Here is a 19,545-nt window from a genome sequence, read left to right on the forward strand (position 1 = left end):
GATCAACAAGGTAATCGCAATAATAACAACAACAAAATATTGTTTTCTTAGAGGCAGGAACAGACTCTGCTGCATATTCGGGCTCTGGCAGTTCTCTCGGTTAAAATACCCACGTCGTCATTTTATTGTTTCCACTTACGGATGTGACGGCAGTTTTTAAGGCCGCTCGTATGTCTACCTAGCCAGTGTCTAATCTGTCTCGTGTGACGAGCTGTGCTGTGTTCATTCATCCCGTTTGGGCCTCTACACGATGTCTGTCAGCCGTCTCATTTCTTGGGCATTCTCACGACCACCGGAAACTCGTATATGTGATCAGTACTGCAATGCATCCGTTTGCATCAATTAGGAAGCTCATGTCAAAAGAATCACTCCCGCTATTCAATGTGCAAATAGTTGAATTTATATATCGGAATGTAGGACCTGTCTGGATCTAGGACAAGGCAACGCACATTCGTAGTGAAAGTGTTCAGAGAAAGTCAAGGGTCGGGAATGGTAAGGTACCCTAGGCACCTAGAAGTAAAAGAAAAAATGACCTGCACGTGACTAAGTTGCTCTCTTCATTCATGTTCGTTTCAGCAACAGCCGACGTAGGTGGATCAAAGTCGGCCCTCATCTGACTTCACATAGATACACATTGTAGACAAACACCACTATTTACAATATACACATAAGAAAACTTGAACCCAACACAGCAACTATGTCTAATACAGCGCATTACACTTAAGAGTATCTATGAGGTATGTGTTTTGAGTCTGGTATTACCCTAATTGAGGTTATAAGATAGCTAGCCCCTTAACAAAGGTGAGCCCATTCAAGATCGTAAAAATGTTTGAAATTTTACGCCGGGCGGCTATTGCCTTAGTTAATCACTGCTTCAAATGGCTGGCTCTATAAAGAAGCGGAGTGTGTCTACATCCAGTTTTGAACCTGAAGTATACCTAGTACCTACGAGTGTTCCTAGGTTTAGTAGACAGACATAATATCCATCGCATTATCACATGGGCTATCCTAGAGCAGCTCAAATGTTTCAAAGTTTATATTAGTTCAACAATTGTATCTAATACAGTATATAATGTTAAATCGTAATCAGCTTAGCAACATGCAAATATCTATCTGGTTACAGGTAATGATAATAGGCAATAGCAACGATTTTTTTTTATCTGAGATTTATTTAACTAAAAAGCGTTTACTAACTATCCCGTCTATAGCGAATAGTTCGAGCAAACTCTCTCGGTTTGCGTGGCATCGTCGCCTGGTTGACAAAAGCGTATTTTTAGACCCGGGCCAGGCCTTTTGGTTTTTTTTTACCCTACTTCCTATATTCCAGAACATAACTTTTTCCATCTGGTCTGCAAAGAAATTTACTCGTAAGACTCGCATACACGGTAGCGGCACTGCAATCAACTTGCAAACTTAATGCTACCGGTGGTTTTTCGCCCAAAGGAACGGCGCACTACTGGCATATTACTAGCAATGAGGTAAAATTGGTTTTTTATTTCATTTGACGGGTGTCCTTTTTGGATAAAAGCCACAGTACTGATTATAATATAAAATACTGTTCATAATAATAATAATAATAGAATCAATATACAAGTTATAATGCCTTCTTATCAGCTATTTCTCATTCGTGTAGGATACCAAAGGCAGATGCCTTAATTTCAACTCGATGGATGCCATAACGCCCTGTTCAACAACGACACCTAATCAAGCGCATATGAACATAGTGCAATAATGATAGCGCCTGTTATGGCCACATGGCTGCTAATAAACCAATTTTCATCCATTCGCAAGTAGTTCATGTAACGTTTTTACGTACTGTGGCTATCACGACCAGACTTTCCTATTTACTAGACAACTGTACGAGGAAGAAGACTATTATTAATGCCAATTAAGAAGTACGAAATTGCAATAAATATTCCCATTTATGATCTCATTTAGAACTGTGCAGAGCAATGCGATTACTACAGTAACTGTTTTTCCAGGAAATTAATGTTTTGTTTGTGAGAAACACACATAAGGAGTCTCAATTTTTGTGTAAAACTTTCGTCCGCAAAGGAAAATATTTACGCAAAATGGTCGAGGCAGGACGCTTTCGACAATGACAACTGCGGGTAACTGTGCTGTTTCCGGTATAATAAGTCATAGCATTTGAACTGTACGCCGCCAAAACCTGTGCATAGCACGAATCTTCTTAGGAACGGGTCGTGAATCGGTTTGGCCGAAAAAGTAAGAAAAAAGCCGTTGTTTTTCCGCATATATATGTTTCGTTGACGCATAAATAATCGCAATTTTTGCGTACTACGTTCTTTTTCTAAGTCTTTGTTAGCTAATGGTCGATGATTTCAAATAAAGCTAAAAAACTTAATCTTTTTTCCACAAGCCTGTTTGCGTCATTTCCTCGGATCATAAAAAAGTTTATGGGAGTTATTTAAAATATTTGTTCCCTGTAAAATTACGGCTCGATAGCTAAGAAATTTAGGCCAATTTAACAATTAGCTCTCATTAAAAATAGCCCAAGAAGATCCCCGTTAAACCTGAAAAGTCGAGTGAAGTGAGCCCTTTAACTTGCAGGCAACGTTATATCTTAAATTAGCAGGTCTCTTTTGAGTGTCGTCTACACGCTACATTTGTCCCGGATTGTTTCGCCGATTTTTTTACTTCTATAAAAATGAATGAAAAGGTCGAAAATGCCGTTTCTCACGGTTCAATATATCCATTAGTCGAGTTTAAGGGAGAATCTTGCGACTTGCACAAAATATCCGTTGACAACAATTTTATGAAGCAAAAGAGTTTCCTTAACAGCATATAAAACTTGAGGGTGAGTAAATAAAAAACAGGATAAAGGAAGGAGTAAGCAAAAACGCCTATTATTATTACACTTAGGCATCAATCGAATATTGCGCAATTTGTGTGAGTAAAGAAAATAATTTTTTAAAAGTTGAAGAAAGACTTTTTAAAGATGTCTTAGAAAGAGATATTGTAAAATTTTTATTACATTTTGTCATATCTTTGTTTCTTTAACATGTTTCGGACTTCAAAAAACTTCAAAAGTTTGTTTAAACAGATCTTAGCCCAATAAGCGATTTCATAAAAAAAAAGTCCCTCTCATGTTGCAATTTACTAAACACTCCTAGGCTTAATGTAGCTCTATATCAGAATAAAAGGGTCCCATTTATTTTTTTCACTTATTTGCTGAGTTTTGCCTCGCCAAAGCCCGAACTCTGTCCGTTATGGTCGCATATTCAACAAGATAGGTGAACTCTAAAGCAGACCTGCTAGTGAGTCAGGTATTAAGAAATTCCGTCGCCTGAGTAACTATTGCCTTGATAAAGTACCGATCAAATCAGTCGATTATCAAAAATTCCCAATACAGCCACGGATAACAATGAGCCGATATGTCGTCTGATAATAATCGTCGCATTATTGTTGAACGCTTTGCATACATCCATTTACAAGATAATCAAGGCCAGCTCGAGGCTTTCCGAAATGACATTTACAACGTAGGTGTTGACAATGGAATAAGAGTTGATATAGTTAGTAGCTATATAGTGTAATAGAGTTTTAATAATAAAAATAATGCCAGCAAACTGAACAGTCCCTCAAAAGTCCTGGTGTGGCATTTTTTTTCATATATGTATATATATATATATATATATATATACAATCGGGTGGCTCGTATTGGTTTACGATCGGCTTTAAAGATCGCGACCCAATTTCCGTCGATTCGTCTGAACTTTAGAAATGCTTCTAGAAAATATTGTATAGCTTTTTTTTTTTTACAAATATTGAACTATATCTCTCACAGCTTTATGACTTTCCAAAAGCACAATTAGTGGAAGTAGGGATTAGCTTAAAAACATAGTTACTTGAAGCGAGGACGGTTTTATTGTGAATTCGTCAATAACGATAAGGAAATCGTTAGTTTGCTAGTTTATAGAATAGCCATAGCGGAAACTATTTTTTTCTACCTATCGCAGCTTAAACGACTACTGAACATTCCCTGTACCATTAAAGTTATCAACAACACGCTTGCCTGATGTTACGTTATGTAAACTTTAGCATATCTAACGGCTAAGCGAAGGATAGTATTTCGCCGTATAGATGCAACCAGCAAGAAGGTCTCCTAGGGAACAAATAAAAATAAGTTATAATGGCCATTATCGTTTTGACTCTGTTACACACTGATATGATCTGATGGTTACTGGTGAAAATCAGCTTAATGATGATAATATGGTAAACTATAACGCATCGCTAGTATAATTTCTATCTTGCCATAAACGACACAATATATTCACTATTTTGTGACTGACTAATGTAAAATACTGAATGAGTCATCTCAACATTACACATTGTGTACACATAGATCTGCGTAAACGCTTTACTGTGCTGTACTGCTGTCGCTGAGTACAGTGGGTTTTTAGACATCCCACTTAGGAGCTCATAGCTAAATGCTAACATCGTTTGAGATTGTTCAAGTGATGGCCCCGATGGTTAGATTTTTGGCTAAAAAGCAGTTAGCCGTACTGTGAGGCGCGACATGTCTCTTAATGATGAAACGTTGCTTGCTGTCTTGACAAATAAATATCCAAGCTGTAAAATCCACGGTCAATGATATTCAATAATTTTGACCTTTGCTTCGCTCATATATGGCGGACCGTCTAACAAAATGGTTATCGAGCATTAATGCTCTTTCTTCTTGGTTTCAATAAAACTTGTAATTTCAATAAAAAATGTAAGCCGAAAAACGTTTTGAATTACGAAGTTACTCTCACGTACCGAGGAAACAGCTTTTTATCTTTGACTTGCCTTGATATTTTGTAATCTATTTCTAATCAATAAATCGTGTTTGTGATGTTCAGGCAAAAAAGTTTGGAGAGTTTCTCCTCAGTGAACCTTCACCTTTTGATGACAGATCAGGCCCAGGTTGGGTGTTTTTCAGAATTAGCATTTGTCTAGGCCAGTATGATTTGGTGCTCGGTGCGATCACATCATACAGCTAAAGCTACCAGTGGTAATATACTCGCAGTAAATGCAGTTCAGCAATAAGCTGAGCACAAGACACATGACAATTTAACGGGTTCAAGTATAAACTGTTTGGCATTCACATGTGCTCATCCCAGGATGTACTCGTATTTTGAAGCAGCGAACCCTGCATCAATCGGCTTATATAAGCCGGTGCACCATCTCGTTAAAGGTCATATGGTTTTTCTTTAGACACTTCAGGTATAGTTGCACATACATTGGTACATTGATTGCAGAACATGCAGATAAAGTTCTTTAATGATGCGTTCGCCTTTCTGCAAGAAACATTACGCCGTAACGTCTCCTTTACTAGACACCACACACGGAACGTTAATTTTAGCGAACAATTTGCTTCTATTCATAAGGGCACGTCCTCTGAGTCGTAAGCAAGCTAGCGATCATTTGTGCAGAGAGGATAGAGAATTTCTCGTATAAGAAAAATTCAGGACAACTTACTGACTTATTCCTAAAATAAACGAGCAGCAAATAACACGGATGGCTTTTTTTGGTTTTTATCGTTTTTAGAGAGTATTTATTTTACTTTTATGACTTATGATGTATACTTGGGGACCTCGTGAATAATCCGTTATATTATACGCTTACCCGTATCAACTTTTTTCACTAACGTCCTGACTGACAAAAAGCACCACTAAAAATGCATTTTTAGACGGCCGCGATTAACTTTGGAGTCCGCACTATTTTTTCTCCACCGTATATTTTCCGTTGTGCTATGCAGGACGCTGCTTCTTTTGGCGCGAAACGCGGTCGAATCCCAAGAAATGTATGATCTTGGTGGGCTCTCGTCCACCGCATGAAGACTGGATAAAAGTTGAGCTTCGTTCAAATTCCAAAGACGACGCTTCGTTGCTCGCCATGACGAGATTGTTGTTTTGTGGAAGGAAAACTGGCTGTCGGTTTTGACCAGGATTAGCGAATAACCGCATGCCAGATATGACAAACACCCCGTCAAGGTTGGTTTCGCACGTGCTATGCACTATTATAGTAAAAAGTAATGCACGAAATTTCGTTTGAAGCACATGGACTGTGGCACATATTAAGACATGGGCTTAATCCAACGTAACAATGCATCCCGAAAACTAGGCGGTGTGATGTTCTGTTTATTTTCATGCACTTAACAACGACAAAGGGCTGAAAGATCTAGTCAGTGGTAACTGCTACCAACATTAGAACATATAATATGAAAAAAAAACTGATATTATTGTATTGGATTAAAGTGATCATAATTAAAGACGAGGATTAAATACGATACAAACAAGCAGCACTCTCAGTGTTAACTAACACAGCCACAAACAGATCCAGAATTTTCGTGTACTAACCTAAACTCAATTATCTCGCAGCAAATGAATACCTACCAGATGTGCACCCACGAATAGATATCTACATAGCCCCCGAGTTCAAAACAAGCCACAACAATAAATTCAACGCCCGGCGCTAATAACTTATCTTTTCAGAATTGCTTCTAATCTAATCAGTCATCAGCATCTATAGTCATGCGTGATTGTACGCAAACTTTAAAATTTTTAAAACCCAATCATACTATGCTTCAATTATGAAGTGTGCTATAATAGGCAAAACAATAAGACAAAACCTGTGCAATTTCTTCAAATCACAAACTGAAAAACAACTATAAACAAATAAAACAACAAGTTATAGTAAGCAAACTTACAGCTTCAAATAACATCAATAAGTTTTTGGATTTTTATGTATAAATATATTTCGAGTTTCCCCAAACACCATCTTTTTACTTTATCTGCATGCTTACCTGTGTTTCACGTATATTCTCCATCAATTTTTCTCGATCATCCAGCATGGTGACCATAAGTTGTTCAATGTTACTGGATTCATTCTCTTCGCCGGAGCAGTTCCCCCCGCCACCGCTAGGACCAGGAGGGCCGCAACTGCTGCGGTCCTCGGAGATGGTCGGCATCACGTCACAGATCATGTTCCACATTGTGGTTGGCCCGCCAGCTGCCGTGATCACGGCTGGTGTGCGTCCTGGTAATACCTAAAACTATATATATATACACGGTTCGTCGCAAGGTCGAGTTGTCCCGAATAGAGAGGATGTGGCTCGGGTTGATAATTCACCTTGTCGTCATTTTTGTTATGATGCCCTAGTCTCCGACACTGTTCGCACAGGTTCGACGGATGGTTCCGCAGCAACACGACATATACGCGTAGTCAACTGCACAGGCATGTAGTCAAGAATTTTTCTCGGCCTCAACAAAAAGATACAGGTTTCAAAACGATTTTCATCTTTATGTCGTAATCCTTAGCCGTACGAAACCCTCTTGAGCAACGAAAGCCAAACTCCACTGTTTAGATACCGCTGAACGGTAATGGGACCTATTTTTTGCATTGCTCGACGGAGAGAATTGTTTTCACGACGCTAATCCTGTTTCCATAATATGGCCCTCTCGATATGAATACAGTGAGCTGTCTAACTGGTATTCATACGAGCGCTAACGCTTCTCATTTGCATTTGTAGTCGGAGACGACGTTTAGGAAACGGTCAATTCGTGTTTTCAACTTTTCTAAGAACAGTTTGTGCCCCATGATTCCTCTTCGGTATAGACACATATTTCTCCGTAGAACAGCAGACATCTAAAACAAACGGGTATTCCAACTCGTTCCATCATTTCTAGGAGTAACACTATATCACATCGTTGACAATTCTTGTTACACTAAGGGTATATCGGTTGAGTTGACGGTGTCACCCATCTGAGCATGGCGCAGACAGTCACCAAATATCTGGACACCAAAAATGCCTCCAGATGGCATAACTAAGAATTACAATGGCCTTTATATGTATACTTATACCCTGTATTTTTCTCTAGCTGAATGTTTCGTTTTCTCTTTCGGTTTTTCTCGTAACTTGCGTTTCGTTTCTCTTACACTAGTGGTTGAAGGGGCCGGAACGTACTTTTCAAATTTCCAAGTGTGTGCACAAATTTCGACACGTGTTCCCCTCAACTATTCATTCTTCTCTAGTGACCCTTATTCTGATGGTATAAGAACCCTCCTAAAACCTATTGCCACACGGAAGTGTCCTTCACCTATAGCTAGTCACACACCACTCGTCCGAAGTGCACCCGATATCATGAAATTGGCCGACTGACCGCGCGAAAGTGGTTCTTTCGAATTTTCCTTCACTTCAAAGTGTGTCACATACAGCCGTCGTTATTGTTACTGTTGCTGCTGCCGCTATTTTGTGTTACTTCTGCTACGACACTCGCTGTACCCACAGTGAGCACATTCATATGGACGTCTTCGTCACCCGCTATTTTATTCACACTACTCTTTCAATCTGCAACCATTTATTTGCATTTCGTTTCACTTTAATTATTAATGATAGCGACTTCCTCCGTTTTGCTCCGACTTCCACCGTTGACCACGCTCCAGCTATCCGTACTGTCGCTGCCGCTATTCAAATCGCGCATACACAAACGTCAGACAGTAATCTCTTTTCTGTATTTTATAGGGAAAGCAACCTATCCAAATCAAGCACAGCCTACGACTCGAACAATATGCTATGTAAAAGCCAAAGCGAAGTTCTGAAGTCCACGATCATTACGTGATTTCCACTATATCCGTTTCTATGCTCTGACATGTGAGAGTGGAGTGACAAGAACTCACTGGTGGTGCTGCCGGAGCTGCCACATACGGTAGATCTAACGGATATCCTGTATTCACTAGGAACTGATCCGCCTACGAAAAACTAGTAACGGAATCGACATACGAGAATGACAACAGACAAAAACCAAGAGATAAATTAGCGTCGAATCAAGCTGCTAATCAAACCGAGAACAGACCACTGGCTTTCATCTGGAATTTTGTTCGGGCTTCTGGTGTAACTATCACCGCTTGCAGTGCTAATAGTATAGTATTGATAAGTAAATATCAGCCGACTACAGGTATTACCGGAGAAATTCGACCAACTGGCCGACTACTGAACGAGACAAACACAGCGCGCAGTAGATAATGGTGAATCAATGACCAGAGGTTTCGTGTCCGTTTCGGCAGTTTCCTGACTAGCGGTCCCGAACATTTTTCACCATTGTTAGAATGACAGATATGCACCGCTATCATTACGAAGTGATTGGCGGTCTAGTGCAGCCGTCACTTCCATTATTTCAACTACTGCGGGTATTGCCGCTGTTGTTAGCCACGACTTGTCCAGCACCACTAGCAGAGCAAAGAGCTCTTTTTCTTCTCCGGTCGAAAACTATTTGACTGATCTCTGAGTGATCGGCTACGCCCGGCGGCCGGGTCAGCTCGATTATTTCTTGTCGCCTGCAGCATAATCCGGTCCACTTTCGGTATCCGGTATAGGGCCGTAGTCGTCGTCCATGACCGACAACTGGACTCGCACTCACTGATTGTTGCGGATCCTTTGCCTGACCGAATACTACTGGTCGCTACTGCCTATAATACACCGTACACACACACTCGCACACACACAGCCTCAGACACACACACACACACCGTCATACACACTCTCATACGCTCTCAGTCATACGCAGGCAGATACAGTTGTCGTCGGATGCAGCGGCTGCCGCCAGCAACCCTCTAGGACTTGTTCTTCTTCAACTTCGGGAGTGTTTCTGTCTCTCGTCGTTGAAGCTCGCCGCCCCGCAGAGATTCAGGGGAGAACGCTCGACGCTCGGCTAATTCACTAGGCGAACCCCCAGAAAACCTACGGCAGCACAACGCTTCAGACAACCACTGCCGATTCGAGCGCGAGACCCATCACGATCCTTTTGCAGCTCACTACTCTCTGTTCCCCTGATAAATATGGAGTTGCGGACAGAATGCGACGTATACTCTGGGTGAATGCATTGTGAAAGGCGACCGGGCGATTCGCATCGAGCAAGCGGCTAATGGGCAAGCGCCACCAATTAAGAGAGAAAGGGCGACTGAGCGAATTGGGTGCGAGAAAAACGAGAGAGTGCGGAAGTTAGGAAAAGCGGGACGTTTAAAACCTACAAAACAAATAAATAGATGCTTCGAGTTTCACGTTCGATGCCCTTATTTTCAGTAAACATTGATGCAGGCGGCTGGTGGTTTCTACAGGTCGAAATGAATTGTCTGTTTATGGCCGGTTTCAGACTTGACCATTTCTCGTATTGCTCAGTGTATTAGCCAAATTCTTTACCGCGCCACCACCACGGAGTCGAGCGCTCCAGAGCTAAACAGTATCCACCTGTTCTCCGTTATTGAGCCCACTTTAGCCAATCAAAGTTGAATCTTCTACGAACAGAGTAAGCTCAAAATGTGCACAGACAAGTTAAGCCAATAGGGCATAAACAAACGAAATAATATCTGAGATGAGCTAAAGAAGCTCAGACGAGGTCAGTACCTGAATGGATGCGACTCGAATGTTAAACGAACTACTGTTAGTTGACAGCAATAGTACTAAATACTGTTGAGGCAAATGCTAACACTAGAAAAAGCAAATTATGCAGATGTCTGGGAGCATAAATATATGCTCTTAGAATATATTTGTATACAAAGCCACAAAGTAGCCAGTAGGGAAACATTCTAATGTAAATACGTTGATTTTTAAATCTATATTGGAAAGTTGAACCCATTGTTTTAAACCGAATGTATCAACTGTTAGCTTGAAATTCTCATGTTGCTAATACAACATCGTTAAAAAATAGAACTGTTACAAGAAGAAATGTCTTTCTGTATCTATTTATTTTCGTTGCTACAATTGGCATAACAAATAATAAAAGTTAGCTGTCTAATTGTATTGATCGGTATTATCAGTCAATCCCTTTTTTGTATATAAAATATTCAGTTGTTTCTAAAATTAGTCTTGTTAAAATTACCATCAAAATCTTAATTCGTCTTTGCTACGGTTGCAAACTCCATTAAGCATTAGCTAACAAGATTAAGACCATTCGAGGCTACCATAGCTACTTATTTTGTCTTGGTACCTTTTAGTCGTCCTTAATATTTCATGGTTCACAGCAATGGTGTCATTTCAATGATACCGCTATCATCTTTATGGGTTACAAGGTATGAATCGTCAATACCCAATCGACTCTAGCGGCATCGATCAATTCTCCAGCTTATCCATTTCTAAAATTGTTCAAGCTTATGATGATAAACTAAAAATCCTTAAAGATCCAATGACGATGAACTAAAGAACAATAATTACGTTGAAAAGTGAAACCCGAGAGCAATTAGGTCTTCAATATAAGATTAAAAATGTTCATGTTTACTACAAGGTAACAGTAAAACATCTCGGCTTCCTATAATGATCAAAGTCACATTTATTTTATGTCTAAAATGACATGTTTAAATGTTTGGTTGATAATATGTATTGTTTTTTTAGGATATGGCACAATCCTGCACATAGTGCATATGAGCTCAAATTACTAAATAATTCTAAAATGGAGATTCATTATTCAGACATTCCACTATTCAATCCACTTACTAACTAATAAACTAATTAATCTGTTTGGGAAGAATGGTAGTCTAGTAGATGCACGTACTCATATAGAATAATACTTGTTGACTATGGAATTGCATTCCTTACCATGATAGTTGTTTGGCTAAGCCGGTAACATCTTTAGATGTAACTGTATGTTATCTTTGGACTTTCATCCGGAAAATGACATTAGCTTGTGGTCTTTATCTCTTTCCTTATATAATACAATTTGAAGTCACAGCTACGCAGTCATATTTAAGACGTGAAACCATATAACACAGAGGAACAGCAATTGGTATCTGAAGATATTTCTCTAGCATCTTGAGTCAATTACCCTATTTGACGTCAATAAGCCTAATAAACTTAATTTAGCTATATTTTTATAAGATAAATGCATATATTTTTGAAACCGAACTTTACACACACTCCACAATAAGCCTAGAGTATATTTACGGCACAACCAAGCGTAATTTTTTAATATTTACTAATTCTGAATCGCCATTACCACAACTTGATATCAAAGACAAAGTAAAGTTTGGGGTATTACTCAACGGCAAGTAACGAATCAAACAAATAGGATTTTGTTATCTCAAATCTCCTAAACAGCATATACCTACGCCATTTGCACACGTGTCAGATTGAAAACCATCTCTGGTTGTACATTAGAGAACAGTTCAGTTAGAAAGTGTTTGATAGACGATGGCATTAATTAAGGTGATAAAATACCAGAAAATTCTCATTTATGTATATATATATATATACCATGTTAATGTTTGGCATTTTCGGAAGGGTCGAGGCCAGCTTTTGGAACTGCTAGAAGGTCTCCAGATCGTTAGATTCCTTGACGCAGTTCCCAGACAGTCTATCAGGTGCACGCTTTTTAATGAAATACAGTTGCAAACCGATACCTAGTCATGGTATCGAATGGTTCGAATGATTGTGGCGTTGTGTTGGGCCACGCTCGCTGTAAATAATGTGTGGTCTTTGCCCTCGACCAAAAGCAGCTCTGCAATCGCATGCAAAATTCATATTACAGAGTTTAAAGAACTTCTTTGAATGGAGTAGAATAAAGAATATATAGAAACATCGAGATGATTATACAGGTGAAGAATCAAATTGTAACGCTAAAAAAATTAACAATAATCAAGTATGGCCAAACGCTGCATACCTTGATAGCTTCCAAAGTCAACCTTAAACTCTTTTATGAGGGCGATGTCAAGAATCGCAAGTTGGTTAAGATTTTTTTTCAGCAGGATCAAATTGTGACTGAGTCTGTAAGCAAGACAAAAGTTTTTCTTCACGTCACCTTTCACTTTGATATCTTTCTATTTTAAGCGTAGTAAATACCGTAGATGGAAGCTACAAGATGTAGTATTCAATGATTCGAAAATTCGATCGAATATATCCTACAAGTTTGTGTGTTGTAACTTCTTGTTCGTTCATACATAATAATTTTACTAATTGCAGGAATTACTGCAATATATACTGGTAATACCTGCAATTAGTAAAATTATTATGTATGAACGAACAAGAAGTTACAACACACAAACTTGTAGGATATATTCGACCGAATTTTCGAATCATTGAATACTACATCTTGTAGCTTCCATTTACGGTATTTACATTATATATATATATATATATATATAATGTAAATATATTCTCTTTTGAGTAGTATATCTAATATTACTTGATTTTAGAAAAGGCAGAACTCACCTTCGTATATAGGTGATATGTTCATCGACAATGGGTTTCCGCCAAACGGCACCACGTTCACTGTAAATCAATAGCTGACTCGGAGTCTGAACGAGTGTATGCGTACAATTGATCGGCAGAACCTCACGAACATCGGCAGATATATTAAGGATGTCCTCTACGCGACGTTCGGTCACGCTTAGCGTTGAAACAACGCCTCGGTCATGTAAAATGTACAGGACCGTATCATTGTAAGTGTGTACACGAACCGGCAACTACGAGAGGAACCCGTCAGGCAGAAATGACGTTGAAGGAAAGAGTGTCAACAGATAAATATTGAAAATTATGATTTAATAATAAAATCTAACTGTTAAGCTCAATTCCTACGAAGATTAGTATCCAGTGGATAGTGCTATAATCGTATTCTTACCCTTGCGCTAGGTGAATATTAGAGAAGCCTATCTATAACTATGATTTTATGAGAGCCATGAGTGAAATTCACAGGAACAGCTCTTCACAGGAAATGACGCCACAGAAAAGCGAGTTGATAAGGATTGTAGTTTTCACAAGTACAAGCACCACGAATAGTCGTCCTGCATGACCACACTGTACGGTCTACAGGAATGATTGATGTTTTCTGTCCGGTATGGACACTAAGCAGTGTTATCATCCAGCACAAAATGAAGCATATCTACGAACGGTGTCGAACCAAAACAATATGAGCAAAGTAGCAAGTATTTTGCTACTGCGCGATCACGTTCTGCCGCATATAGTACCTTGAAGTATCCGACGAAATCAGCTGAAATCGGTTTATCTTGCGTTTGTGGTGTGAAGTGGAGCAACACCGATTTCGGAATGATGTACAATGAAATGCCTGCAAATTAAAAACATATAATCAAGTTCGATTTAACAGAACTGAGTTTCTCTTTACGTAAGGACTGTAATATTGCGTACACTTTGAAGATGATAATTAGCTCACTCGAAAGGTTGATGTTGTGCTGACAGAATACGGCGAGGCGGACACCAATCGGCTGAATATAGTTAATCCGCGAGCAGTTCTTAATTCGAAAATGAGTCATCGAGCTGCCAGTATCCTGTAAGAGGAATGGTCCTTAGATTTGTTCTAAGTTTTAGGGTGTTTGCTTGCTTCGAACAGTATAATAGAAATTTGACGTCGATATACACTGTCAGTATAGTGAAACAGCTTATAAATATTTTTGAAATTTTCTTGTCACCTGACGATAAATAATCATGTACTCGTTGTGAAACACCACAATTCGACTCCCCCACGAGGTTGTCATGAGAAAGGGACGCGCTTTCACCCTCGATGTCCATAGAAATCCCCCATTGTTCGGCTCTAAAGCAGTTATCGTTCTATTGCCGTAGAAGACGCAAACGGCATCATTACATTGCACGTATTCGACCTGTGGACATTACAATTTGTACTTAGCGAAGTTACTATATACTTTCCCTCAAAGGAAATCGTATACTAGAAATGAGTAAGCCAAAATCTAACAGAATGTTTCACAGCCTCATATGGATGTTGTTTGTTTTTTTTCTTTGTATTGTTGCTTCTCTCAAAGTTTTGTTATGAAGATACACTATTTTCATAAACTCGACTATTGTTAACCTTTACAGTACGTTGGTACTCTAAAAGACTATTTTTTTTCCGAACACAAGTGTCAGACTCGTTTTAATAAACAAATACTTTTTAAGGCTCATAGGTCTGGGCTACCTTGTGGATCAGGGTGCGCTTCCAAACGAGGTGGTCGGCATCGATTCTTGCACATACAATGGTATTTCCAGCAGAAAAGAACAAGGCGCGAGTATTGTTGACCAGCTGCAGCGTGGCGAGATTGGTATCTACTTGCAATCCTCCAATCACCTTTCAGTAAACGCAAACGTAAACAACTTTAATTGATTCTAGTTGACCTCAGAAGAGTGTGGCCAATAGAGGGCATACAGGGTGGGATCGTACAGGAATTAGCCAAAATTCCGTCCATCCTTAACATGAATATCTCTTTCTATCAAATGGAAACCACAAGATACTTTAAACAATGCGTCGAGTTCACAAATGTTCGGAAACGGTGAGCTGCTGAGGCAGTGGTTCAAAAAATGAGTGTTTGAATTATTTCTAGCAAACGATTTAGGTACATGTGTGTACGCGAAGTTCGCAAAGGGATCGACTTCACCAAAAAAGTCTTTGTACCAGAAATATAACGATGAATGCAATGAGGTACTTACAATGCGATATGTAATGTTGAAGTATGCCGGTAATCCCACTGCTGTGCGAAGATCCAAGCCATCATGGTGTAATGTAAAATACAGACCTAAGAAAGCGATACAAAGCAAACAAATGGCTATCAAATAACGCCGAAAAGAGAAAATTGAAGGGTGCTTTGATGTCGAGCGGTTTTTGAAGACGTCCGCAGTTATGGATTCTCCTTGTTCTCGTCGTACATGTCCTGCAAGTTTGTAAAATACCAACATATGTGTAAATGTAGCTAATTGGAGCTAATTAGACAGTTGATTTCAATTTGCGATACACATGTTTTTAAGAAATAACAATAAAAATTAATAGGCTTGTCCGAAATAACATATCGTTTGGACTGAATAATCTTGCCATTGAAGCCCTTCTCAGACACGAACATCGTTAATATAGAACGCGTAGCTCATGTCATAAGAATACATGGATAGCTTTAAACCATCAAATATTGAAGTCACCCTGACATAAGCAAGCTTACACTAAAGCTGAATTACTTTTGCCGTCTCCTACGCATAACTTTTTCATTGGACAGAACAGATAGGTCATTATAGATAGAAACCCACAAGCATAATACACAGTACTGTTCGTGAGTTTTGATGCTCCTGTAGCCTTGATGCTTTTCTGACACGTTTTTGGTAATCCCTGTACCTTCAAAACCAACGTACGCATAAGTTGCGCAATGATGATTCTTCCACGGAGAAATATGAAAAGCCCTAGAAGGTTCTGTTTGATTAATATTCTTGAACTAGTAGCAGTTGCACAAAGTTAGAGCCTCTGAAGCTGTCAAATTTCCGGTTTGCAAACCTTAACAGCCGCTCTAGAAATGCTACACTCGATCAAAAACTTCCTGGGGCCGGGGTCAGCTGAGAAGAAAATAGAGTCATGCGTTTTAACGGGGGACAACGCTAAGTATAAACAATTAAGCAAATTAAATCATAACTAAGCCGTACTTCAACCGGGTTATGACGTTAGTATTGAATATAGTCTTTCTGTTTGTAATCAATTGAGTTATGTTGCTGCCAATATGACGAGCGCTCCTGTGCAACGAGCTTAATATATTTCTCGAACAGGACATTCTTATGCGACAAAAACAGACAAGTTTAGCAAGCTCCCGTAAGAGGATTATCGTTTAAATATATCGGTCTGGGTAAATAAAAAATTGTATTGTCCCTCGTTTTGCATATGTGCCATCAACGCTCCAATATAGTGCGGTCTGTTACCTTCTGGTTATTGAAGTAAGAATAAACCTGAACACGGAGAGACAACAAGAAGTTACTAAATAATAAAACTTTATTAAAACCTAACAAGTCACTAAACGCAACAACCACGCTGTCGCAACAAATACTTTCTAATAGCACCCGCCATGAAAACGCACTGCTTTCACTTCCTAGATAGATCTTTATTATTATTTACTTAAAAGAGATGATAAACTCATTTCTCGGGTTTAATGTTTTCTATAATAATAAGCAAGTTAAAAATTATAAATATGGACCTGTTAATAGTGGAACCAAGGATAACGGTCTCTTGGCATCAGCTAGTGGCGTATACGTTTCGGCAAGATACTCTGTCTTATTTTTACTGATGCACCGACGTATTTTCATATGCGTGTCTGAAATGGGGTACGTAAAAACTTGTTTGCATGCGAAACTTAGAGACGCTTAATGATGAAGCAGAGTTTACGTTCGAAATATGGAGTGAACAGACGCATGGTCCAGTTCGTCCAGGAGAGCGCCGCCAACGCTTTTTGGTTGCGTTCAAATAGTTATCAATGCCAACTACCAAGGGAGTCTAAGAGGTCGAAATGGTCGGGAGACGTTATGTTAAATAGAGGGCAAAATCGTCAAGTTGCGTAATCACGCACTTTTTCGAAAAAGTGTTCCCAAATGTTTTTCGTTGAAGCCAAATTGATGAATTGACACTGACTCTGAAGTAAATATAAAGAATAACCGAAAATGAAAATAATTTTTTGAAGATCCCAACTATTCAGTCATCTAATTAACATCTAACGTTACGACGTTCTTCCTTGCCTCTACAAATAGATTGTGTCATGTGGGTCGAGATTTCCGGAAGCCGTGTCTTTGGTGCCTGAATCAGCATTCCTATTAATGCTAAGGTTTAAACAGTTTAATTTTTTTCTACTCTACATACGCTGTTCGGGTATTAAGCAAGACTCACCTTGAGGATTTATATTTGAGTTACCGTTTGCATGAATGCTAATGTTATTGTTCTCGTAGAATACAGTTTCTTCTTCGTCGGTACCAGTATCTTGCTCATTCACGAGCGATACGTATTTTTGTGGTTGACCGTGACTTCGCGCGCGAGCCACTATCTTCGAGCGTTTTTCTACTAGGTCAAGAAACGATTCCTTGGAACTGACGTTTGTGCAGTTTTTGCCATCTTCGTTCCCTCTTGACCTTGTTTCATCTTCATTGAAATATAGCCGATACGGAGGTCCCAGAGCACCAGCGCCTGTCGGGGCCATGGTACCTCACCAACTAGTAAATACTTTTAACTATCAAGTCTCAGCCAGTATATTATGTGAGTACCCTAACTCTCTCAACAACGAGTAACATCAAATGTATGGTTTGCTAAATTGGAGACGTTGTATAAGTCCTTGTCCTCAATGCGACATGTATTGTTTCGTTGAAATTCGCGAGCAACTAGACCCAGATTATGTTCAGCATTATCGTCACTTAAATCCAACTGAACAGGTAGTTCGAGGTATTCTTGGAATAAACACGGATGTTATTTGCAACAACTTATTAAGACTATTTTTTTTTCGAATAAATACGCCTATTCCCACTCATCTGTACTGTCGAAATTGTACTTTATGAACATCAGGCTCACAATTATTGCCACTTTATTATCCACCCAACGTTTAGCCTTGATTATCTCTTGTTGACACTCGAGCGCCTACAGTTATGACCGCTTTTGGGCACTTTCTTGATGTCACGCAATTATTGCAACTTTTCAATGTGCAAGAAATATTCACGGTCCTCATTATTCAATTACATATCCTTCTTTCACACTGAATGCCGAAGAAATCGCATCCTTACTTCGCATAGCATCGTTTTCAGTATGTACTTGCCCATGTATGTTTCTTGCCCACCTCTGTTATTGTTGTTGTTACTAATTCTTCTGTCTCGGTCGTTATTCCGGCAATGATCTGAAGCTAAACCTAGCCGAACTTTTTCGTCCTCATCAGACAACCCTCGATATCCAAACAGACGACATGCGAATAGCGGATCCACACCCGAATCCGAAGACGGAGCGTACCCAAACGATCGTCCCATCGAACCCAAAATCATCGAGATCCCACGAAAACGATCAAGCTCTCACTGCCCGTCCACTCACTAGCCAACGCTTGTCTGCGAGCGTGTGCTGCAGATCGAGATGTGTAGAAACAGAACCAGCCGCTAGCTGAATCAACCACCACAGGCACTCTTGCCGCCCCAACCCATCCCAAGCGACCTAACCAAATCTTTTGGTGTCTCTAGCTAAAAAGATGGGCGATAAAAGACCATGACAAAAGCGTACTGCAGCATCCACTAGAGCAAAAAGAACCATGTGGTGGCTAAAGAAAGGCTTATGAGCCACAAAGCGAAGAGGGTGTTGAAAATCAGTGTCAGGATAGAGCCGATGTAGCAGAGGTCCGAACTCAAATACGATGCATCCGACAGCGCTCCAAAGGCTTCGGTAATTCAATGAGAAGTCCATTCAGTGTCGCATCAGTATCGCAGGTCAATGCGCTACAGGAGAAACCATTGACTTGAACATGGGAACAGGTACAAGGAACGCAAAAGTGAATGAGCATTCAGTGAATGCTCAATAGGTCTCTCATAGAATAGACTACTGAGGTAGAGCGGAGCTCTAAAATCGTGGGCTGAGGGGAAAAGCCATTATATTTGAAGCTCGCTAGCAAACTTAGTCACTATCGGTAACTACCTGCGGTTCCTTTTCTTAGTAGAATTGAGCGTTTTTGATTGGACCGACGGTTGCAATTACTAACAGAAACAGAGTTAGACGGTCATACGTATAAAAATAATCTTTTTATTCATGTAATCTGATAAACATTTAGTAACAATTTCGCAACGCAAGGTAA

At 39.6% G+C, this 19,545-nt stretch overlaps 2 protein-coding genes across 4 annotated transcripts in view; both read right to left on the minus strand.

Moving 5' to 3' along the window:
* The window catches only part of Liprin-alpha (PTPRF interacting protein alpha), a 40,349-nt gene extending 30,528 nt beyond the window's left edge, over positions 1-9,821 (minus strand). For 2 of the 3 annotated variants that reach the window (XM_022832811.2, XM_022832810.2), the window contains exon 1: positions 6,806-9,821. In XM_022832811.2, the coding sequence (XP_022688546.1) occupies positions 6,806-6,994 (189 nt within the window). In that variant the 5' untranslated portion in view covers positions 6,995-9,821. The remainder of the gene's footprint in view (positions 1-6,805) is intronic. The other variant, XM_086968212.1, reaches the window with a different exon arrangement.
* Positions 9,822-10,722: 901 nt separating this feature from the next.
* On the minus strand, positions 10,723-19,391 carry LOC111260223 (uncharacterized). The gene is made up of 9 exons (XM_022832814.2): positions 17,619-19,391; positions 15,422-15,642; positions 14,913-15,062; positions 14,413-14,601; positions 14,157-14,271; positions 13,954-14,051; positions 13,199-13,452; positions 12,651-12,754; positions 10,723-12,488 (listed from the first exon to the last, which is right to left on the minus strand). The coding sequence occupies exons 1-9, from the start codon at positions 17,923-17,925 to the stop codon at positions 12,391-12,393; spliced, it is 1,536 nt and encodes a 511-aa protein (XP_022688549.1). The 5' UTR covers positions 17,926-19,391; the 3' UTR covers positions 10,723-12,390.
* Positions 19,392-19,545: the final 154 nt, after the last annotated feature.

This window comes from Varroa jacobsoni, unplaced genomic scaffold, assembly GCF_002532875.2.
Source record: "Varroa jacobsoni isolate VJ856 unplaced genomic scaffold, vjacob_1.0 scaffold_413, whole genome shotgun sequence".
Taxonomy (NCBI): Eukaryota; Metazoa; Arthropoda; class Arachnida; order Mesostigmata; family Varroidae; genus Varroa; species Varroa jacobsoni.